This window comes from Aspergillus chevalieri, chromosome 5, assembly GCF_016861735.1.
Source record: "Aspergillus chevalieri M1 DNA, chromosome 5, nearly complete sequence".
In the NCBI taxonomy this organism is placed as follows: Eukaryota; Fungi; Ascomycota; class Eurotiomycetes; order Eurotiales; family Aspergillaceae; genus Aspergillus; species Aspergillus chevalieri.
In genome coordinates, this window is record NC_057366.1 from 3,124,084 (window position 1) to 3,148,034 (window position 23,951).

Consider the following 23,951-nt stretch of genomic DNA (forward strand, 5'->3'; position numbering starts at 1 on the left):
CAAGGATATATAAGGACGCTCATTCATGTACTTAGTTGAGTTCTTCGCGATCAATCTAGTTAATCAAGCATTGGTTACCTTCTAGTTTCTGACTCGTCCGCACTTAACCAACAACCCAGTACACGTACTCGGTTGGCCTTGTTTCTCTATTCGCTACCTTTACCGTCTCATACTTGTGGATTATCTTACGGAGCCTGGAGGGGGCGATATACCCATCAACGCATACGACATACTGAACCGGACCCGGAGGGGCATTGAGCATACGATTACTTGGGAGACACTTAGGGTAAGTGTCCTGTCTCGAAATACAACTAACTAGAACCCTAGGTACGATACGAGAGAAGCCAGGTTGTGACACTCTGCTTTCTTTGCCTGGGGAATGCTAATCTCCCACTAAAGAATCGGATTGCGGAACATGCAATACCCAGTTCACTCACCAGGCATTTTCTATGAAAACATGTCAATCCTCCCTGGCCAACCAAAGGGGTTGAGTGTAATATCTGTGGGGCGAAGCTGCTTGAACAGAAAGTTCATCTTTTAAATCACGCAGAGAGGTGTCACAGAACAGTTGTGTGAGGCTCCACTCAGGGAAGGCTAGCATTGGAATGTCAACACCAAGCTGGGCTTGTGTCATTGTAATAAAGAGTACTCTAAGCAATTCTCAGTGATTTTCGATGAATCTCTATTCTGGTTTACAAGCGTTTTTTGTTTACAATGTACAGCATATGATCGAACTACAAAGTATATTGCTTACCTTATATGGGTACGCGACGCACTAGCATTAGTATAGAGACTTCCTCCACAGCAACTTTGCATGATTGGCGTCCATGACTGTCTACATTGTCATTGTCTTGACAGCCATGCAAACTCTCTGATGAATGGGCCACCGGGCGCTACCCGTGCTGGTTTTGAGTAGGCAGTGCTTGATTGAGTGGGTGCCCGTCGGGCGACTAATTGGGCTTATGCGAGGGCAGTCAAGAGTCGTGAGTTAGCAAGTTCCAAGACTTCTAACAGCGCTGTATGGAACACTTTCTGCCTCACTATACTGCTTGATGCGCTTACATTAGTAACGCATGCCTAGACAGAACAAAAGAATTAAAAATATACAAGTGATATAACCTCATTAGATTTGTAAGTTATACTTTGTCAGTCAAGGCCAATGCACCGTTGTCTACATGATGCTGGGAGGATTGACTTAATGTATGTAGGCTTTTACGTCATAATAGTCCTCAATTTGATTTTGCGTGGTCGGTTCTGTCTGAAATCATCCTCATGGAATGTCAGTATATTCCAGTATTTTCAAAGGTAAGCTACCATCTCACTTACTGTCAAATTGTTATTGTGACATTCGCCTTCAATGGGAATCTTGCTAGCGGCTGTCTGCGCGGAAATGAACAGGAATCCAGGAACCTCTGAGGAGAGGCGGCTGGGCAACGCCGGGGCGGGTCTACTCTAGCAACCCAGAATCACATGCATTGAATCACTACAGACAATAAATACTGCCGGAAAGGACTGGGTTTCTATCTCGCTCAGGCATATGGCAGATGAGCTGGATCCACCTCTGAAGCAGGACTCAGGCATGATGATGATCGACCGACACGCAATCATGCTTAGGAAGTGTGTGGGAACCACATCCAAGTCGTAATGCCGCAGCTTAGGTAAAATCTAGCTGGAAGGCGATTCTGGATCACAGGATTTTGGTTCATCCGAATGTAAAGTGGGTATTCGCCGGCAGTGATTTGACGATAGTGTCACTGGCTCGGAATAGTAGATACTAACGAACTGAATTTCTATCTAAACTATTGAAGCCATCGAGGATAATATCAAATCTGAAATAGAGAAGAAGACAAGTTTATCTATGGGTTGTGTGGCCGTGCTAAACGCTTTCTTTATTTGCCTGCTCGGATGGCTGCGTTGAGCTGTCGAGCCGTCACAGATTGCTGATTTTCTAACAGATCTATGGATCTAAGGGAGCGGTGTCTATATGAGGCTGCTGGAGAAGGACTTTTGCCAGATTTCGAGGTCAGACAACGCTCGAATAGTGTATGGATGAGTGTGCCCAAGTTGCTGTTTTTGTAGCTGAACACAAGTTTTGAGCAGTGTAATAGCTTCATCATGGCGCCGTTGGTGTTTCAATGTATATGCCATATTCCACAGGCTGATCAGTGTGTCATGGTGTTTAGCACCCAGCACTTCCTTGCGTGTGTTCAACACTTGCATTCCTAGCTCTTCGGCTTCCTTTAATCGGCCCTGGTTATTATATGTCCATGCGAGGTTGGCCATGCTGGTAAGTGTGTCAGGGTGTTCAGGTTTTAACACTGCTTTGCGTGAGACCATCACTTGCACTTGCAGCTCTTCAGCTTCCTTCCATCGGCCCTGGTTACTGTATGTCCAGGCGAGGTTGGCCATGCTGGTCAGTGTGTCAGGGTGTTCAGGTTTTAACACTGCCTTGCGTGAGACCATCACTTGCACTTGCAGCTCTTCAGCTTCCTTCCATCGGCCCTGGTTACCATATGTCCAGGCGAGGTTGGCCGTGCTGGCCAGTGTGTCATGGTTTTCAGCGCCCAGTACTGTCTTGCTCGTGTTTACCGCTTGTACGAGTAGCTTTTCAGCTTCCTTCCATCGGCCCTGGTTACCGTATGTGCATGCGAGGTTGGCCATGCTGGTCAGTGTGTCAGGGTGTTCAGCACCCAGCACTGTCTTGCGTGTGTTCATCACTTGCAGTCCTAGCTCTTCTCCTTCCTTCCATCGGCCCTGGTTACTGTATGTCGTTGCGAGGTTCTCCATGGTGGTCAGTGTCACAGGATCTTCAGCGCCTAGCACTGTCTTGCTTGTGTCAACCACTTCTATGAATAGCTCTTCAGCCTCCTTCCATCGGCCTTCACTCTTGTATGATGATCCGAGGTTGGCCATGCTGGTAAGTGTGCCACCATCTTCAGGGCCAAGCACTGTCTTGTGCATGTCCACCGCTTGTATGAGTAGCTCTTCGGCCTCCTTAAATCGGCCCTCACCCCAGAGTAACCCTGCGCGATTGTTCTTGTTAGCCGATAATATGTCAAGATGCTCAAGGCTCAACATTTTCTCGGCTGTGTTCATCACTTGCACTTCTAGCTCTCTAGCTTCCTTCCATTGTCCCAGCTTCCCATATGTCGATGCTAACCATTGCATGCTCTTAAGGATCTTTGGATCTCTCTTTTCGAGCTGCTGAGTCCGCCTGCCCAACACAATTTGAAAGAGTGTTGCTGCTTCGCGATATCGTCCATCAGCATACAGGCACTGAGCAGCGCTCTGGGACAGCTTTTCCTTTGCGGCTGTTTTCCATGGAAAATTCTCACTTTGAAGAATATATTGTGCGTGTGGCAGGTACCGCCGCCACACTGCCCGGTTCCTGGGATCATCAGAGGGGAAAATTTGACTCAAATATTCGCCTGTTCTGATGGTCCAATCTTCTATAACTCCCTTGGTCCTAAGCCAATTTCTCGTCGCTAAGTGAACAAGCTGATGCATATTCACAAACTGGACATCGGCCATCTCTGAAATGAAAGAATATGCCTTAAGGGTTCCCAATGCTTTCCGCTGCTCGACCACTGAACCGTTGGGTGGGAATATGGAAAGTGGTATATCCCGGGAATCAATGCATGCAATACGCGATAAGTATTCTGTCGCGAGAGAGTCTGCCCTGCAAATTTGTTCAAACGAAATCAACCATGTCGCTGAGACCGGATTTTGAACACCTTCATATTGATAATCATCATCAAAATCCTCGCTGAGCAACTCCACTTTTGTATCCTCTTGCTCGCCAAGTAGGGACAAGTAGACCTTCAGGGAAATCAAATTTTGATTAATAAAGCTTGCAGCTTGTATCAGTGCTAATGGCAAACCACCCAACTGGTGTACAAGGATTTTGGCAGATTCACTGTCGTTCATTAGATCTTCCTCGATGAGGCAGGCTCTCAGTAAATCCATCGCTAGATCTTTGCTAAGCTCGGAAACTCTGATGACTTGCGGTCCAGCTAGGCTGGTTGCAAGTTTTTGGTTACGAGTGGTAAACACAGTGAACCCATTTGGGGACTGGGGAAGGATCGTTTTTAATGTGGGGTATGAGCTTTGAGACGACATCCATAGCTCCGTGTCATCGGCATTATCCACAATCAGCAGCCAGTGACCAGCGCTTTTGCTTAGATAAGATTTCACCTGTAACTTGGGGTCACTGGATGGTGTTCTCGGCAATCCAAGCGCATCACATATATCTATGAATGACTTTTCCACGGCCTCCATGTTGGTTGATCGAATCCAGAAAACCGAATAATTTGGATTTTGATCGAGGAAATGGTATGCCAGCTCAAGTGCAATCTGTGTCTTTCCAACCCCACCCAGCCCCGCAATTGCTGCTTTCCGGATGCGATTCTGAGCTAGGATAACTTTTTCCAACCGATTAATCTCGCTATCTCGCCCTAGAAACTGCGGATTCCGATTGAACGGTAGTATTGAGAATCCCTGTTGCATTGTTTGAATTCTTGGGGAGTCGGTGACAGGGACAAAAGATAAAAGTAGCTTGGCATAGGCTGCAGCAGTAAGAGCTGCGTATCCTTGCCATTGCTTGTTTTTGTGCGAGTCACAATAGTCACATATTCCACGGATCACAAGACAGGGAAGATGATTCATAATTCCGGCTGCTTCCATTTCAAAGCACAGTGCATTCAGCTTTCCTGCAATTCGATCTCGGGCATAGGCATCCTTGATCACTTGATTGCCAGATGCAATGATTCCGTAATGAGTATGAGGCTCTGCAGACCCTCGTGAAGACCGAGAGACCTTTTTTTCAGGGTCACAATTGATACAAGATGCTCCCAATTCAGCATGCTCATATGTTGCTTCAAAAAGATGGTCGGCTTCCTGAGGTCTCGAGAATTCGGCCTCCATATCTGGATGCTGGCCCAGCACATGCGCTATCAATCTTGAAATTTCATCAGCCCTTCTTATCATCCACCTCGCTTCGAATTGCGTGATTGCAGTTAATAGGATGGTCGGCGGTTGGTTCATCGTGCCGGTAGGCTGAAAGTGTCCTCCACTACTTGTCTTGCCAAAATCATATTGGACAACGCCGCTAGAAGTATCAGTAGGCTTACTGACTACCACGTCACCCAATCGAATGTCTGCTGTTTCCTTCGGCACTCCACCGCCTATACCAACCATGAGCCCATACCGAATACCTGGAAATGATAATTGCAAATAAGACACAACTGCCGTTGCTGATGTCGTGCCGTACACTCCTGCTGGGAGAGAGGCTAAGACAATATTGTGGCGCCCGATTCGTCCCAGTGTAAAGGCACACTGGGTTAAGGGAGCCGGGGGAATCTCAGGATAGGTCTCGTCGAGCATTGCTTTCGCGGCAGCAAGCTCTTTTGGTAACGCGCAGATAATTGCGAAGACATAATCTGAAAGCGGGATATCACTTCCCGCCATTTCAATAGTATCTTAATTTCTCTTTGCCAGCAGCAATCTATTGAATTGGATCTTGGGTTTCTGAGAGATGCTAGATGAGGGGTTAGGCAAACAAATATCAGCAGGCTGCCGCACAATATTATTTTATCTCACCGCTAGTGACAGCCAATCAGAATAAAATCCAACGATTGGGCAGTACTAGAAGACGTACTTACTATCATCTGGCTTAAATTAATGCTGTATATAGTTACATATGGCTTTTTGAGCATTTCCCCAGATTAGGTGTTGTTAATGACAATATGTGTTTAAGAGGGTGCATGCATTATGATAATCTCGGGCCGAACCGGATATTCCACCACCCAACCCACGTACACCCATATATCTTGACCACCAGGCACCAACAACTCTTCTCTATAAACCATCATGGCGCTACGACTTGCTGGTCTCGCCGCTATGTTCTGAGCAGAAAGCTTCTTCAGATTAATATTTCTCCCAAGTGATATAATTACCGCTGTATTTTTTTTGTAATTTTCAATATTCGAGCGCCTGTGACTACAAAAGGCTACAAAATCTTTAGGAAGTAATATACCTTATTCTAGCTTATGTATTCATACCCCTATCTTATAAGTAAACATTTATATCTATTGGTGGTTGAAATATTCTGGTTATAAAAAGTGTCATTTTATATGGAATACAGAGCCGCGCAGCTCGGTAGTTGGTTACGTTATGCAATTAGCGAGCATCCATGCTCCGTGACAGTAACATCAGAACTGCCTCTAGAGAGACACAGGCAAAAAAGAAAAAAAGGGTGAAGAATGCCCGCTTATGTTGGATAATTCTTTAAAAGCGATTTTGTTTTGCATGGCCATGCTCGCCTGCTCATAACCACCCTTAAAGCGACAACGAGGAAAAAAAAAAAAGAAAGCTTAGAAAGAAAAAACGAAAACATACAACAGCCGGGATTCGCTGGTGGTCACCCACCCAACTACTAACCGGCCGGCGTGTGGCTTAAGTACGGCTGAGCGGACGGGAAGCCCTGTTCTCCACACCCTATGGTCGTATGTACTTAGAATTGGTTTCGAAAGAAATATATGGGGCATCTTTGAGTGCGCGACTGGCTCACCCCGCATGGGGTGAGCATTCTTCCGAAAATAGTTTACTTTTATGTGGATGCCGGCCGGGCAAATACGGCCGAAGTGTGAGTTTTGCCCGCAACCATTACTTTTTGAAGCTTTTCAACCACCAACACCATTAAATTTGACTAAATGAGACAATCTCCGAGTTAAATACATGGCTATTTACTAGGACAAGTCCTTATAGTGTGCCCAATAATCCCACAGCCGCACAGCGTGGTGGAGCTCGCTGGCGAGGTGTAACATCATTAAGCTGCTTATCAAGTAGTGCATCAAGCTGTTGAATATGCTCAAGACCTTCCCGTATGTGACGGCTGAAACTTACTATAGTAATTGCTGTGTGTCTGGGCGCTCGCCTTTGGAGGTTTGTGATACTGAAAGGAAACAGCTGTTTATTCGACCCAAGATTTCAGAGACCTGATTGGAAGTAAATGTCATCATTCAGAGTTGATTACCTGCTCAGTATCAGTTCTATATTCTTAGTTACAAGTATGACAAAAAAAAAAATACCAAGGCTTTCAATGAAAGACTTGCAGAAAATTCCATTGGCATCAACCTTTATCAATTTTAAAGAAGCCTCGAACCATTTGGAACCATTTCATATAACTCTTTCTTGTTCTTTTTTCACTCTCTGAATTGCACTTATCTGCAACTTGAGGTGATGTCATGGGCTCGGAATAGTAGATAATAACTAACCGAATTCCTATCTATTGAGAGTCCTCTTCATATTTTTTGAGATACTTTGTGGGCTCGTATAATGCTCCAACACGGGAGAACTCTTGACAGCCCACATAAATACCGACTAGTCTTGACTCACTCAGGGGTTTGTATACCCTATCGCGCGCTAAGAGCCGCTGGTAGCTTTCCGCAGACGTTCCATCTCTGCACCATACATCTCGCCAGTCATATCCAACAGTATTGGCCAGGTCATCAGGTGAAGCGATGGAGAGTCTTAGCTTCTCATAACGAGGTTGCTCATTCCATTCAATTTCAAACTCGATTTCCATTAGCTCATGCTCTGTGGCCGCAACAGACAAGCCAATAATCTGAGCATCCCGTGCAAAATGAACTGTTTGACAGGCGGCGACATTGAAGTCACCTATGTTCGCTCTTCTATCTGACAAATAGACGAAGACAAGTCTGATAATCGCCCGGCCTCGGAAATGAGCCTCAGCTGCGACTATGGTCTCTCTACAGCCGTCGTCATTCTGTGTTTCAAAGTAAAGTTTCTGCACCTGGTCAAAAGGGGGATGTTGTTCTGGGATCATCTGAGCTCTCTGGCTTCTGTTCCCAGAAATGACTGCTTGGACGCGATCAGAAGATACATTCAATATCCATGAGATGGCTGTCAATCCCTTGCCAGTGTCACTCTGGTACTGGTGTTGCAGCTTTTGGGGTGGAAGGGAGTGAAAGCCTGGGGAATGAAATGTCACACTGCGAGAACGCGTTGTCTCAATATGTATAGCTGTGACTTGATCTGTTTCCATTCCATGACACTCAGTAGAGGAACCCATTGGAGTGAGCCAGATAGTTAACGACTGAACTTTCTCATCTGGGGAGAGTTCAAAACCATCATCGAGTTCATTCATCCATTGCCCTACTATACTGGGACTTGGATGGTCATAATACTCGAGCTTCAAACCAGATATGCGATTAGGAGATCTGAATCGGCCTCAGATGCCCATGGATGCCTGGATTTTCCGGACATTCTTGAGTGATGCATAGGTCTGATAGTTACCAGGCTTTGAACTGTCTATGAAATGAGTGAATTTTTCGTCATATCTTAGCTGATCGTCGGGTATCTGATGGCATTCATGATTCACAACATCCGGTATCATAGGTTGTTTGTCACATTGTTGGGACTGAATACCGACTCGGATAAAATGGTGTTTGTTTGTCTAGGTCTGGATCAGAAGCTGCTTGGGGCGCTCAAGGCAGTGTTACATACTGCTTCAAGAGCAACAAATCCAGTGATGGTGTTTCCAGGCGGAAAAATCGGTAGTAGTTCAACAGATGCGTAGAGTTGAGAGTGAAGAGGAGCAAAAGTGGCATTTCATCCATAGTTTGTTGAGACCTGGATCAAAATCAGCGTTGCACACAAATGCTTGGAGAATATGTAGAAAAGACCTGCAAGCCACCTAGGCCAATCGCTGAGTGGTGTCTCTGACTGTCTTCTAGAATGCCGGCTTGATTGATACGCTCCCCATTTGAGCCATTGACAAAAAAAAGAGATTTCGCAGCCGCTGTTGGAGCCGAAAAGTACAGACTTTCCATCAGAGTAGAATATTTCTATTCCGATGAGTGGGTAAGGACTGGATGCCATGTGGAATGCAAGCCTTGTCAAGGACCCAAGAAGCAGGCCTCTTGAGCGGTTGAGCCACTGAAGTCAATATTAATCCGCGGTTCAAAAGCCCGGGAAGGCTGGGATGGTAGGAGAGTACTGATTATCAAATCCTCGTGCCTTGGGGGATGCAGTGTCCATGAATGGGACTGTACACAAGATGAATCCATTACACCTTGAGAGGGAAACTTCACAGAAGCTCCGGCATGGCCGGTCAATTTACTGAGGCCGAGTGAAACGATCTTGAAACAATCTAAACCTGCAAGCAGGCAATACCAATCTAACCTCTCTGGAATGCTAAGGATTCCCTGAGCAATTCCAGGGCCATTGCTGTCACCAACCCAGCCCGATGAATCTGAATTTGTGAATATAAACTTAATCCCTGTCAGCCCCTCTGAGCAAAACGCCACGCAAAGAGCTTTCACATGGGAGCTGGATGGAATCTCTATCCACTTCTCGAAAGCTGGAATGTGATATCTGACTGGATGATCAACATTGTCCCCTGACAGAAATAGGTTTATTCCTGATATAAAGCTCCGTGCGCCAATTTGGACAGTGGAAATACCTATTCACTGTCGATGATGTTGACGCGACGGCATGAATGGTTGTGCCCTATGGTAAAGCACACGACATCCTTCATCCAAGGGGCTATCCGCACCAATAGAGGCTAGCTGGCTGGAAAAAAAGCCAGCTATCTCCATAAGCTGAGGCGGCTTTCCAGTACTCTCGCCATCGATTAGCTGAAAGTAGCTGCCTTAGCTTTGCACTGGGTGAAAGGCAGATCCATATGGACCATTTTGAAAAACAGCCTCTTGATCCACAAGAGCAGCAATGGGTTCCAGCAGCTGCTGAATTCTCTTTCGATTGACCAAGGGCAGGAGTCTAGCCCTTAGAGATGCCCTGGTCCAAAAGAAAAGCCAAGACCAGTCCCATTTATCTGTAAGTCTCGGGAAAAGAAAGTCAGCCTCCTGACCAAGGAGAAACCTACTTCGCCAGTACAACTGAGGGAGTGTATCGACGGTTGCAAGTAGAGCTAGATTTCGACATACGAGTCTCATATTCAGAGGCTCATCAAAGGATAAATATGAAAATATCTCATATTTCAGCTCAGGCGAGAGTGCCTTGAAGAAATGGTGCTTGGGTCTTTCCAGTTTTTTGTATCTTTCTTCTCTTGTGTCATCAGGAAATGGGAGTAGATGCCAGTCGTCATTGAACCCAAAGGGACTAGAGGCACAGTTTCCCCCTTCATTGTGGTAGTCAATGCCCACCACGGTCGCAGTCGTCGGGTGAGCACCATCTCACTCTGGAAAGAGTGAACTGTCAGGTGCCTTGCAGAAGCCAAAGGTAGTCGCTTTCAAGTCGTCCATGGAAGGAATTGCACAGGGGTCAGCGTAAAAGTGTAAGCTCAGATCCACTGCCTTAGGCCGCCTGAATGATTTGTGTGTTTGCGCAGCGCCCTCATAGTCGTGGCCAAATTTGAAACTGGAGGCTTTGAGACAAGGAGTGCAATAGAGCTGGTAGAAGACTGACTCTGCAATGGCCGTCTCATTCTGGAAGTAATCATCTTGTCCATGACCGAGCCTGAGGAGAAGCAATCTCCAGCATGAGTTGTGAAAGCCGAAGCACCAACGGCTTTCAGAGGGTTCACAAAGCCTCCATTCCTCCAGTGCCTCAGTTCCCACATCGACATAGGATAGATCGTTGCCAAGCGGTGCGTAGAGAATTCATTACCTTTCTGCTTAAAATAGATCTCTCCATGCAAGACCTCATCTAGTCGCGAATTATTGATTCCCCACTTCCATGAGAATCCCATTTCGGCTTACATATAAGCACCTGCCTGTCATATTATTTTGATGTTGAGTATGAAGCAAGTAGCTCAGAGGAATCAGGCAGTCGACTGTTATCATTATCACTATTTGAGGCTATATAGAGGCGAATTTTCAATTGCTGAGGGGCAAGATAACCGCACTAGCATAAATATCGCTTATTTGTCCTATTCAGGACTGTTATTTCATAATTATGTCGCTGACATACACCCATTTTTAATTTCAGTATATACATGTTCTAGTTATGACAGCACTCTTCTACACTTTTACCTACTTCCAACTTTGTTCTCCCCAGTTGTCGCTGACAATGGGGGGTGCAAGGAAGAAAGGGGTGGTCAGAGCCTCATACATTCACAAAGACCACGACCAATGCTCCCACGCAGCTGCCATCCTCACAGAAACAGCAGAGCTGAAGCAAATTGCTAACCGAACCCAGGGGCTACCCCCCGCGGCGGGATCTATTCATCTGGTTTATTAGTTCAGTCGAAGACCTCGCAGCGAAGGTGCGCGACCGCAGTGTCACAGGCTGCGCCTGTAGAATAAATGATATGTTATCCGGAGGAATGATGGGAGTGGTATCTGACTACGTACCCCGCATAACGTACTTTTGTATATAAAAGACTGTCCGATCGGACACCTGTTCTTCTCTTCTTCAACAGAATCTTTTGTATGATAGCTAGTCATGAGTACTACGGGCTTAGCCCATAACACGCAGCAGCAACAACGATGGTAGTGAAGACCATGACGGCCCGAAAGAAGTGCTTCAACAAATCCAAAACATGTTTGATAAGCAGACACAGGAGATGAAAGCTCTACCAACTCAAGGCAGCCCCCAAAAGTAACCAACAGCCCCCCAGCGCCTAGTCCCTCTAGCCACGCAAAATCATATCGGGATGCAGCTCTAGCAAGTCATACGTACTTTTACGATGCTGGTGGGCGAAACTTTCGCATACCAGCAATTAGTCTGTCTCTCTTAGGGAATGCCACATATTGGTCCGCAGTGCGCTCATCATGCTGTCTCAACCCTACATCTCTAACAGAAATCCGTTTTATGTGGCTTATATCAGGAGAAACTATATATTCCGACATAGGAAGTTTTTTTTCCACTAAGCACCAGATACGCTATTGTATATCTGATCATGAAAGTGGACTGGTTTATTCTTTATTCTTCTTCAAGCCCAGCAGATTTCAACAACTCAATCACCTCCTCATTTCCTCCCTGCTTCGCTGCCCACAAGATAGATCGCCCCTTGTCATCCTTGAACCAGATGTTAGCGCCCTTGCCTAGCAGATATACCACAGGCTCTTTCTGGCCCTTGTAAGCTGCGCGATACAATGCAGTTCCCCATTTATCAGCTTCAATTATACCACAATTGGGCCACCATCCACTAGCTTCCTCAAGGTCAGCACCATGCTCCACCAGTAACTTTAGCGCCTCCATCTTGCCAAGTTCAGCAGCCGCAATGTGTGCGGCGCTTCTTTTCTGGTTCCATCCATGCTGAAGCATCAGATGGAGGATCTCCAAAGATGGCTTCTCGCCAACTAATGCTGCCACACCTGGTTCAAGATCATCATAGCTCCCCCATGCATCATTGGGGTCTTGTCCATTCTCCAGAAGGAAGCGTATAATCCCAACATTGCCGCAGTATGCTTCCAGGCTCAGTGCATCACCAAAAAATTCGCTGTGATGCCCATTGAGATTAAAGCCATTCTTGACAAGTGTCTTCCACACAGCAAGGGACTGCGCGAGGCAAGCCTGGTGGTAGAACTCATCATTCAATGAGTCAGGGGGGGGCTGGAAGCCCTCACTGAAGACCCAGTCAAGTATATCAACCTGTGCTTTTGCTGCAGCGCGTGCAGCTATGTCTGCAAGTAGACTGGATTGTTTTTCTGGGTCTGCTGACTTGTAAAAATTTTTGATGCCCTGAAGATTGCTGTTGGTGATGTCTGCATCAAGCTTTGCTTGCACACGTGCTTCCATGGGCGGTGACATGATGAGAAAGAGAGAGAGGGAGATGTTGAAATGAAGGATTGTATCTTGTGTCCCACAAAGCAAGCGATCAGTCTGGGTGTTTTGTTCTCTTACTGCGTAGATGGCGGAGAGTCAAAAGGGATTTTGGCTGAGTTTGCAAACAGTGTGAGGATTGTGCTAAAATTTCATAAACAATAGTAGAAATGCGAACTGAAAAATAGCCACTGGCTGAATTCTTGTGTTGTGTGTGAAGGAATGAGGATTCTGCGTGATTTCAACTCCTCATATAGTTGGTCTTCATCAATGGCTTACTAAGACCAAATTAGGTAACTAAGTTAACTTGAGCTCTGGCACCGCCTTGTTTTCCACTCCTACGGGATTTGATCAGGATATCCTAATATTAACATTAATTTGAAGAGTCGTGGCAGACTGCTAGCTGAGCCACCTCCTTGATTTGATCTTCAATAGGTTTACTGAGGCTTTGAGGACTACCAAAGTGACTTCTGCATTTTGCAACAACTAGTTATGGGGCGATTTCTAGCGCTAGTGCTTATTCTTCTGGATTTGGCCCCTGCATCGGAGGTTCGCGCCCAGCCTCCTCCGTAGTGGTTATTATTTTGAATTGGCCCCTGCAGCCAAAGTTCGTGCTGCAGGGTTACGGAATGATCCTCCCAGGCGGCCAAGTTGCCAACATCTGTAAATGAGTCTCTCTCTCAGACTCTCTCTCATTCTCGGGGCCGACACTGAATTAACTCTAGCAATAGTAACATTGGGGCCGTTAGGTAGGCTTAGATTTTCTCATATTGTAACAGGACTCAACCAGGACAAACCGCAGTTCTTTGGCCGAGTCCCCAGATATTAAATGGACAATTGCCTTGCTTCTGTTTTGCACTTACACATGCTTCGAAGCCTTTCCGATTTCTACTATCATTGTTACTTGAATTAGTCTTTTTGCTTCTCTCTGAGACTTAGTCCTATCTCAGGATGCTATTCTCCGCCTCCAGCCGTAAAGGCAGTTTCCTCTTCTTCCTCTTCTCTATCCTGAGCACCTTGCTCCTCCTTTCCTCACAGGCACCCACTGCCTTGGCTGCCCCTGTCAACGACTTCGGAACGCTTGTTGTCCGCGATAAAAACATCCCCGACAAGGCAGAGGTTGAGAAACTCATCAAGCCTGAAAACCTGCACGATTTCAGCAAGTACGCCAAAAAGGGACAGCCCGCCAAGGATAAAGCCATCTACTTCACAGGCCAGGACCAAAAGACAATCAACGACATTGTGAGGTGGGCCAACAGTCAGCAGCTCACCTCCGTCCGCGACCTCTGGAAGAACGTCAACTTCTACCAGAAGGGCCAGTACAAAGGCGTCGACAAAGATACTTTCACGAACTTCCAGAAAGCGTTCTCAAAGTACTATGCGCAGCTAACTGAGGGTAAGGCTTATCTCATCTTCCCGCAAGACAAAAAGCCCTCGAAAACCGGCATCTTCTATAGCGTCGAGCTTGAGGAGATCATCAAGCATGGCAAGGTCGAGGAAATTATTTGGATCGACCAGAACAAAATTCACGACAAGGGCTACAAGTGGAAGGACGAGAAAAAGACCTACTGGAAGAAGAGTGAGAAGAAGCCTGATGGAGCTTAGAAGTCTGTTTGAAACTTGCTAGTAGGGTTGTTAATGCTCTGCATGGTTCCGGGATTCCTGTGTTTCAAGGAGGATATCTGGCTTTATGCAGGAGAATTCGAGAAAATTTCACTCTTTACACAAATGTTTTTTATGCTTCATCATTAAATCTGCAGAAACTTCTATTGTCACTGAGAATGAGTGGGCCCTGGTAGATCACACACGGTGAAGATGAGGTTTTCCTAGAAGCACTCAAAAGACGTAGACCTCAACTGACATATTTAAACACACCTTGATTTTATGTAGACAATTAATGTCAGTCCGAATCAAATGAGTCTTGACCAAGAGTAGACACTAAGTGGATGCAAGCTAGCGGGACCAAATTGAAAGCCCAAGCTCAGCTGATCAGTAGCGCTAATAGTAATCGCGACTCGGGATGAGTTGTGATTAACATAGCTGCACCAATTAATTAATGGGCTTCGAGTCGCGTCTTCTCCTATCCAAACTGATTCGCAGGAACAGACACCAACCGGTCTTGAGGATAACCTTTCGGTCCGCACCCTTATCGGTTCGGAGCGTGTCTAACTTCATCAGTAACAAGGTCTCAATGTCTCAATCTTCCAGATGACCCGTCGGCCACCCCGAGGAGAGTAGCGCCATACTGGAAAAGGGCAAATCGTCGGGTAGCGCGGCATCTTGGTAAGAGGGCAGTGCACCGGGCGAGGCAGACAGGAGAACGGAAAAGGGAAGAGAAAGTGCGTGGTCTTTTGAGGGAGAGATGTCAGGCCTTTATAGATGCAACGGATGTGTTGAGGTGGCATGTGAGCGGCCCAAAAGCGGCATGAGGCAGCACTATCCCTGACACAGTAGGCGTCTACCGTAAAGGGCAATGGTATTCCTATCGACGACAGGCGGTAGGGGTCGGCAGAAGCGCGGTTCAATGGGTGCCGTTTCTGGCGCCCGCTAACCGTCACAACAGATACCAAGTAATATAAATTACCACTGTATTTTTTGTAATTTTCAGTATTCGAGCGCCTATGGCTACAAAAGAGTACAAAATCTTTAGAAAGTAATATACCTTATTCTAGCTTATGTATTTATGCCCCTATCTTATAAGCAAACATCTATATCTATTGGTGGTTGAAATGTTCTGGTTATAAAAAGTGCCATTTTATATGGAATACAGAGCCACGCAGCTCGGTGGGATGCGCAGCTCGGTAGTTGGTTACGTTAGTGGCTTCTTGCGGTAACTAAGTTAGCGGCTAACTAACGTAATCCACCACCGAGCTGATCACACCACCGAGCTGATCACCTCCTACCAGGTTCTTCGATTTAAATCGATTTATTTCAACCACAACACCATTATATTCAATTTACTACCTATCTGGACACCAACTGATACTATGGCCTATTCTCTGACATCCGCTACATCTTGGCTGACGCCGTGTAGGCTGCTGAGCTAGCTGAGACGTCTGCATATTACTATAAGAAGTGACCGCTGTACGGGCTGTTTGTGCTTAAATTGGCACCTCAATTAGCTCACGAGCCTCCTGAATTGAGAGACCACACTCATGTTGTATCTGCTGAGTTGACCTTGCCCGCTTTTGCTTCTGTTTCTCATTTGCAGCACATAAATCCTGATTTTCCTTAGCAAGTATAGCAGCATTATGCATTGCTAACTGGCAGCCCTTAACAAGCTGATTGTATGCAATATCAGTCGGAGTTGGCGAGCTCTGGAATTGTTGTTTTATCATTTTTTTGACTGATTTTGCTTGCCGATGTAATTGTTTAAGTGTTCGAGGTGTTTTTGGAGTAAAATTACGGCTTGAATCACTATCCTGACTGCTGGAGGGTGTTGGTGTGCGAAGCTGAATATCAAGCTGTGATAGTACTCGATTTGGACTGAATGGCACTAAACCAGCTGCTGCAAAGCTATTTTGAATGGTCTCAGGTTTGAATGTTTCAGATTGAGCTTGGGGGTAAGCCTCAAGGAAGTCTAATTTGTCAATATGGTTGATCCTAAGGCGCATTTTGCTTTCCACTAATCGGCCATATGATCGCTTTAGAACTGCAAAACAGCCAATATCAAGAGGCTGCAAGATATGTGATGAATGTGGTGGCATGCAAATTGGAATTATATTGTTTTGGCTGCAAGTGTCACAACCTGGCTTCTCTCGTGTCGTACCTAGGGTTCTAGTTAGTTGTATTTCGAGACTGGACACTTACCCTAAGTGTCTCCCAAGTAATCGTATGCTCAATGCCCCTCCGGGTCCGGTCCGGTATGTCGTATGCGTTGATGGGTATATCGCCCCCTCCAGGCTCCGTAAGATAATCAACAAGTAGAAACGGTAAAGGTAATCGAATGGAGAAACAAGGCCAACCGAGTACGTATACTGGGTTGTTGGTTAAGTGCGGACGAGTCAGAAACTAGAAGGTAACCAATGCTGAATGACCTGTATTGATCGCGAAGAACTAAGCTAAGTACATGAATGAGTGTTCTTATATATCCTTCCTTCTCCTGGTATGATGTTTTCATAGTATACTTGTATACCTATACCAGGCTGATGGTATAACATCCGTCTTGTATATTAGTATACTCCTTGCATATCACGTGAAACACGTGATCATCAGGTGCCAACACGCCGAATATCAATTTGATCCCTGTTCCTTCTTGCATATTCTCCATGAGCTGTTATCCAATGAGCCTGTCTTAACTCTGTATCATCACGTGAGGCTGATACAGCGAGTTCTGTAACAGCAAGTTTGGTCAAATTGTGGTGTCAAATGGCTGCCATGGCCATCAAGAATTAAGAGTCGATATCTTCCCTTTGTACGGCTAGTTGTTGATGGGATAAACAGCTTTTGAAGCCACTGGAGCCCAATTTCATCAGTTGTCCATCCATTCTGACTGATCTCAATCTGCCAATCATGCGGTAATGCTGGATCTTCAAACCAAGACTGTAAAAAGACCTTGCCTTTGAAAATCAAACATGGTGGCAAAGCCCAGCCCAAGGCATTTATACACTCAATTGAAGTGACCCATTCACGACCTCCAGGTTGCAAAGCTGAGCGCTGACCATATAAGTCAGCTCTTGTTACTACTTTTGCAGTAGCAATAAGACCCATTGCGAAGCCAGTTTCATCAAGGTTGTAGATGTCATCAGGTAAGATCCCATATTGCATGATTGTCTGCTGAACACAATTAAACCAATCATGAATTATTCTTGGGTCTTCACATTTTGCACGTTCATAATTATAGCATCTTGAGAATCGGGTAGTAAGCTCTGAGTGTCGTTTCACAAACTTATAGACCCAGTTTTCACCAACTGTCTGAACTGGAATCAATTCACGCGCTGCAAGTAAAAGATTGGCCATTTCTCGTACAGTAGCTGGCCGGGGGGCTGCTCCACGCTGATCCATAGAGAGAATCCATTGAACAAGTGATTCCTCTTCTGCTTGTGTCAATTTATAGCCATTAGCGCAGGTTTCAGCACGATTTGTGGTGCCATGAAGTCGCGTATTTAGTGTGGAATAAGGGACATTAAACGGGCGCGCTGCTTCATGAATAGAGGTAATTTCTTGCTTCTGAATTGCTGAAATAGCAAGTAAGACTCTGCCTTCTTGCTCAATTGAATTTCGAGAGGCTTGAGTACGAATTGGTGGCATAGTGGGTGGTTGAAGAGGGAAGTGTAGGTGGAAGGGGCGCGAAACGCGTTAGGTGATCAGCTCGGTGGTGGATTACGTTATGCCTTATGTTGCCTCAGGCCACAATTTCGGAGTTGTGTCCCAACTCCGGAGAACTATAGAACACCCTACTGGAGTAGCAAAACTCACGCACTGCCAATTGCAGGTCCAGAGTTGGCCATTATAATCAGTCTACGGATTTTAGTATCATCCTGCTGCTATTGCTTTTCTCGTATTTTCAATTGACTCATTCCTTTTGGCTTTAAAAGGGCCCTCATTCTGTTCATCTTCAGGGCACATTCGTCTCGTTTTCTTCTTACCAGGCATTGACTCCTGTTAAGCGTTTGTCATTAACAGTCACTTTCCTCCTTTGATAACCTATCTATATACGCATTCTTAGAACCATGACTCTGGCAACCCTCCGCATTAGGGCTCTCCCGCGACCACCATGCAAAACCCAATTCAGAGCGTGAGCATCCAACCCAAAGAAGATGTACTCAAATACAGACCAATATCTAACTCAATCCTCTCCATACAATAGGCACCTTTCCACAACCCCCCACCGCCACAATGACACCCTCAACAAAGTCTCCTCCAAAATCACCCAGCCCAAATCCCAAGGCGCCTCCCAAGCAATGCTTTACGCAACCAGCCTCTCAGAATCAGACATGAATAAACCCCAAGTCGGTATATCATCTGTATGGTTTGAGGGAAACCCCTGCAACAAACACCTCCTCGATTTGTCTGGAAAAGTTCGCGACTCTGTCGCGCGCGCGGGCCTGGTTCCCATGCGTTTTAACTCGGTCGGTGTGTCGGATGGGATTAGCATGGGGACGTCTGGAATGCGGTACAGTCTGCAGAGTCGGGAGATTATCGCCGATGGGATTGAAACAGTGATGAATGCGCAGTGGTACGATGCGAATATCTCGCTGCCGGGGTGTGATAAGAATATGCCCGGTGTGGTGATGGCGATGGGACGGGTGAATCGGCCTAGTATTATGGTTTATGGGGGGAGTATTAAACCTGGGTGCAGTTCGAAGGGGAAGCAGTTGGATCTGGTGAGCGCGTTTCAGTCATACGGGCAGTATATCACCGGGGAGATCGATGAGGAGGAGCGGTTCGATATCATCCGCAATGCGTGTCCCGGGGCTGGTGCTTGTGGGGGTATGTATACGGCGAATACGCTCGCGACGGCGATTGAGACGATGGGTTTGACTGTGCCAGGGAGCAGTAGTTGTCCCGCTGAGGATGGGAGGAAACAAGCTGAGTGTGAAAATATCGGAGAGACGGTCAAGAATCTTCTGAAAGAAGATATCCGTCCCCGCGACATCCTAACCCGTCAAGCATTCGAGAACGCAATGATCGTCGTGAACATCCTGGGCGGCAGCACAAACGCTGTCCTGCACCTAATCGCCATGGCCGATGCCGTGGGCATAAAACTAACAATCGACGACTTCCAAGCCGTATCCGACAAAACACCCTTCCTAGCAGATCTCAAGCCCTCCGGCAAACACGTCATGCACGACCTATACAAGATCGGCGGCACACCCGCCCTCCTCAAATTCCTCCTCAAGGAGAACGTAATCGACGGCTCTGGAATAACAGTTACCGGCAAAACAATGAAACAAAACGTCTCCTCATGGCCGGACTTCCCACAAAACCAACCCATCATCCGCCCCCTAACCAACCCCATCAAACCAACCGGCCATCTCCAGATCCTGCGTGGCTCCCTCGCCCCTGGCGGCTCCGTGGGCAAAATCACCGGCAAAGAAGGCCTCCGCTTCGAAGGCACGGCCAAATGCTACGACTACGAAGACGCATTTATCGAAGCGCTCAAACGCGGGGATATTAAAAAGGGTCAGAAGACAGTCGTCATTATCCGCTATGAGGGTCCGAAGGGTGGGCCTGGGATGCCGGAGATGCTCAAGCCCAGCGCGGCGATTATGGGCGCGGGCTTGGGGAATGATGTTGCGTTGATTACTGATGGGCGGTTCTCGGGTGGGAGTCATGGGTTTTTGATTGGGCATGTTGTTCCTGAGGCGATAGAGGGAGGACCGATTGGGTTGGCGAGGGATGGGGATTGGATTGTTATTGATACGGAGGAGAGGGTTGTTGATTTGGTGGTTGGGATGGAGGAGATGGAGCAGAGAAAGAAGGAGTGGAGAGCGCCCGAGGGGAGGGCTAGGAAGGGGACGTTGAGGAAGTATGCGATGTTGGTCAGTGATGCTAGTCATGGGTGTGTGACTGATGGGCCAATTTAGTTGGTTTAGTCAATAGAGTGAATTGAGCATAATTGTAAGTGTCAATTCAAGAGTTGGATGTTTTTAACGAACGAGCGTCAGATCTGAACTATGGTATATCAAAACAACTCAACAACAGGATAGCAAAAATAAACGAAAGACCATGTCATGACATAAACATAACTCATCATCTAGCATAACTTCCACCTTCATCATTCATCCATATCGTCAACTACATCACTTCACCCCCATCATCAATTCACAACCAAACCAACCCAATCAATCCCACAATAGCCGCCAAACTCGCAGCCCGGGGAACACTCTGGCCCGATGCCGCATTCGTGTCATTGTCAGCAGAAGCGCTCCCAGACGAGCCACTGCCAGAAGCAGACCTGGAATCCGATCCAGAGCTAGAACCAGAGGCAGAGCTAGTGCCAGTTGCAGTCGCAGAAGAACTTGGGATCAGCGTCGAAGCAGCGCTGATGGCAGTGGTTGCCGTCATTGGATTGTAGCTGGTGGTGGTAAAGGAGCAGGCGCGGAGGATGTCGTTGGCATCTGGGTGTGTTAGTCTGGTACTACCTCTGTATTGAATAAAGTGAGTTACCGTTGTCGTGGGGGTCGTCACGCTTGGATTTACGGGCAGAGCGCTTAATCGAAGGCTGGGTACGAGGGCCACAGTCGTTGTCATTGTCATCATTCCGATCCTTGCCTCTATCGTTATCATTATCCCGGTCATTGTCCCGGTCATTGTCGTCGTCCTGGTCGTCATCCCGGTCGTCATCATCATCGCGATCATTGTCATCATCATGCTTTGTCTCATTCCGATACTGCGAGATACAAGCCTCACACAACGGAATCAGCGTCGGTGCCTGTTGCCACTCGCAGACACACTTTCTCTCCGCGGAGTCATTATCATGCATCGCGTCGCATTTGTGCGAGATGCCCACCACGGGACCGCATACTTGCCAGCAGCGGTTGGGAACGTCGTCGCTGTCGAGGGTGTTTGCTAGGGCCAGGCTGCTGGTGAGCAGGGCGCTGGTGAGGAAGAGGAGGTTTTTGATGTGCATGGTGAGGGTTGTAGATTTGCGAGTGATAGTGGGAATGGAGTAAAAGAGATTGGTGTTTTTGACGTTGATGCTGATGCTAGACTCGTGCAACGAGGGCTATTTATGTCCTCTTCCTTGTCCTCGTGGTGTTTCTATATTTACATACTCTGGCACTATCTATATACTTCCCTTAGCATGATTACTATATTCAAATTCCGGCAGGTATAGCAACCCACCTCACCACCCACCCAAACAACCAAATGCCAAAAACGTGGTATACCAATACCAAGACAGCAAACAGCGCTGCCTAGTATACACCTCGCTGCTGCTATGTTCATCATTGCTGCATTTGTGAGTAATGCGGAGAATACTTTGCCGAAATCGAATCTGTATACCGCTTGGGCCATGGACCCTGCGGTTGTGCTTTGCCGATTAGGGTATGCTTGATGTACGGAGATGTTCCGGGATGCTTGCTTGATTTCAAGGTTGATGACATAAATAAAATTAAGATGTAGAAATTTTTCAACTTCCACTATATTTATAAGATGTGCTTGTACAAACTCCCGTGGATGTCCCATGTCTAACATCCGATAGCACTCCGTACTCCGTACGCCGAAGTGAAGCAATACCATACTCGCCCAATTCCTCCAAATACCTTCTATCTTACCACAAAACTTGCTAATTAGCATTTCGATCCAATGCCCAGAAAAAATCTACTTAAGTTATTGCATCCACTTCACCCGCCAAATCACATACGCTGGTTTGCCGGCGACGTGCACAGCCTCACTATATTTAGTTCCGAATTCGGTTATGTCAAACGTCGGTAGACCTTCAAGACCCTGGTGCTCTTTGTTTATTGGGCCAGTTAAAAGGGTAGAAAGTCTGCTGCCTTGTTTTGGGATGGGAAGATAAAGATTATAATTTGGTCGGTGGGTGCAGATTCGGAGGATTTACCCGCTGTGCGAGGGATGCCCCGCGATGTTGAGTGGTTGAGATTGCCGATATACCGATAAGTGCTGTCTCTTAAAATGTCTTCTTTTGGTATTCTGTAGTGTAGTGTAGTACGTACATTGATACAAGTAGATAGGATGTTGTTGTGTTTAAAAATAGACCTGCAGTGCTTAGGTCAGGATGAGGTCAAGCCTCACTCATCTTAACCTCACTTCATAGTACACCACCACTACATACCACTACATGCACTACCAAGCGCAAAAATACCCTGGTGATATAACGATGGCTCGCGCAATCGGCAAAATGTCCTGGGAAAAATACGCTTTACGCCCAGTCCAAAATGCACCCCCAGCCACGCTCCCCGTCTTCATCTACGGTACGGCCTGGAAGAAAGACCGCACGGCAGATCTAGTCCATCAGGCCCTGCAGTCTGGGTTCCGCGCGGTGGATACGGCTGCCCAACCGAAGCACTACCGGGAGGACTTGGTAGGAGAAGGCATCCGCAGAGCTATTCAGGACGGCTCAGTCCGACGAGAGGATCTGCACGTGGGTTGTCCATTTTTAGAACTATTCCTAGTGTTGTGCTAATTGGTAGGTAGATTCAAACCAAGTTTACTTCAGTGCAGGGACAGGATCCCGAGAATATGCCGTATGACCCTAGGACTTCGGTGACGGAGCAGGTGCATGCCTCTATTAAGTCCTCGCTGCATAACCTCCGTCCGTCTGCGGGACCAGAGAGTGCTGAAGATGCGTACATTGACATGCTCGTTCTGCATTCTCCCCTGTCGACGCTGGCGCAAACTATCGAAGCATGGAAAGCGTTCGAGTCCTACGTCCCCCATCGCATCCGCAACCTAGGTATCTCCAACTGCACCTTACCCGTTCTCAAAGAGCTCTCCTCCCAGGTCAGCGTACCGCCAGCAGTTGTACAGAACCGGTTCTACAGCATGACGGGGTTTGATGTCCCGTTGCGCGCGTTCTGCCGGGACAATGACATCCTCTATCAGAGTTTCTGGACTCTAACAGCCAACCCGGAACTTGCACGCAGCAACCCCGTCCAGCAACTTGCCTCGCAGGTTAGCATCAGTCCAGCTGCCGCTTTGTACTGTCTTGTTCTGGGCTTGGGGAAGACCACGGTGTTGAATGGAACAACGAACGAGGATCGCATGGCTGCGGATTTGGCTGCACCTCAGCATGTCGAGAAGTTTATTGAGGAGCAGCCTGCCTTGTGGTCCAAGATCATTGAGGACTTCCAAGGGCTGGTTGGAGACTCCTCATAACTTTTCTCTCACCAAGTGTTAAACTTGGGAGAATCTTATCCTCCTGGCGCCAGTCTCCCTTGCGGTCAAGGTATTCTGCTACTTCGAAACGCAGAGACCCAGGTCGAAGCCCAATGAAGCTTCTAGAAGGCCAGCACGCGTGTTGGTTGGTTCATAGGCGACAAGATCACCGGTGCATCGGGAGAACCAGAGATTGAGAAAAAGTCAATTGTAGATAAAGTACCCCTGGGTAGTGGCAGAGGTACCCCTGTACGGAGGACATGTAAATAGTTATTAACTTGTTTCTTGACATCCAGATAAAGATTGCCTCGGAAGTAGGCGTTTCCTTTTTTCCGCTCATACTCACGTGATTATCGATTAACGTGCTGAGTCATCATTGCAGCCAATCAGCAGCCGCGGAGGGGCAGCAGGTCTCA

General features: G+C 47.0%; 6 protein-coding genes across 6 annotated transcripts; 3 read left to right on the top strand and 3 right to left on the bottom strand.

Moving 5' to 3' along the window:
• Nucleotides 1-1,980: 1,980 nt before the first annotated feature.
• On the bottom strand, nucleotides 1,981-5,466 carry ACHE_51095A (uncharacterized protein; the record flags this gene model as incomplete). The annotated part of the gene is made up of 1 exon (XM_043280884.1): nucleotides 1,981-5,466. One exon carries the CDS (start codon nucleotides 5,464-5,466, stop codon nucleotides 1,981-1,983), a length of 3,486 nt encoding a protein of 1,161 aa, XP_043138419.1.
• A 6,441-nt stretch (nucleotides 5,467-11,907) lies between these two features.
• ACHE_51096A (ankyrin repeat domain-containing protein) lies at nucleotides 11,908-12,738 on the bottom strand (the record flags this gene model as incomplete). Its single annotated transcript, XM_043280885.1, has 1 exon — nucleotides 11,908-12,738. The coding sequence occupies one exon, from the start codon at nucleotides 12,736-12,738 to the stop codon at nucleotides 11,908-11,910; it is 831 nt and encodes a 276-aa protein (XP_043138420.1).
• Nucleotides 12,739-13,701: 963 nt separating this feature from the next.
• On the top strand, nucleotides 13,702-14,355 carry ACHE_51097S (uncharacterized protein; the record flags this gene model as incomplete). The annotated part of the gene is made up of 1 exon (XM_043280887.1): nucleotides 13,702-14,355. One exon carries the CDS (start codon nucleotides 13,702-13,704, stop codon nucleotides 14,353-14,355), a length of 654 nt encoding a protein of 217 aa, XP_043138421.1.
• A 4,067-nt stretch (nucleotides 14,356-18,422) lies between these two features.
• On the top strand, nucleotides 18,423-20,279 carry ACHE_51098S (dihydroxy-acid dehydratase; the record flags this gene model as incomplete). The annotated part of the gene is made up of 2 exons (XM_043280888.1): nucleotides 18,423-18,487; nucleotides 18,560-20,279. The coding sequence occupies 2 exons, from the start codon at nucleotides 18,423-18,425 to the stop codon at nucleotides 20,277-20,279; spliced, it is 1,785 nt and encodes a 594-aa protein (XP_043138422.1).
• Nucleotides 20,280-20,517: 238 nt separating this feature from the next.
• Nucleotides 20,518-21,325, bottom strand: ACHE_51099A (putative GPI anchored protein; the record flags this gene model as incomplete). The annotated part of the gene is made up of 2 exons (XM_043280889.1): nucleotides 20,518-20,813; nucleotides 20,863-21,325. 2 exons carry the CDS (start codon nucleotides 21,323-21,325, stop codon nucleotides 20,518-20,520), a joined length of 759 nt encoding a protein of 252 aa, XP_043138423.1.
• A 1,173-nt stretch (nucleotides 21,326-22,498) lies between these two features.
• ACHE_51100S (putative aldo-keto reductase (AKR)) lies at nucleotides 22,499-23,535 on the top strand (the record flags this gene model as incomplete). Its single annotated transcript, XM_043280890.1, has 2 exons — nucleotides 22,499-22,801; nucleotides 22,855-23,535. The coding sequence occupies 2 exons, from the start codon at nucleotides 22,499-22,501 to the stop codon at nucleotides 23,533-23,535; spliced, it is 984 nt and encodes a 327-aa protein (XP_043138424.1).
• Between the last annotated feature and the right edge of the window lie 416 nt (nucleotides 23,536-23,951).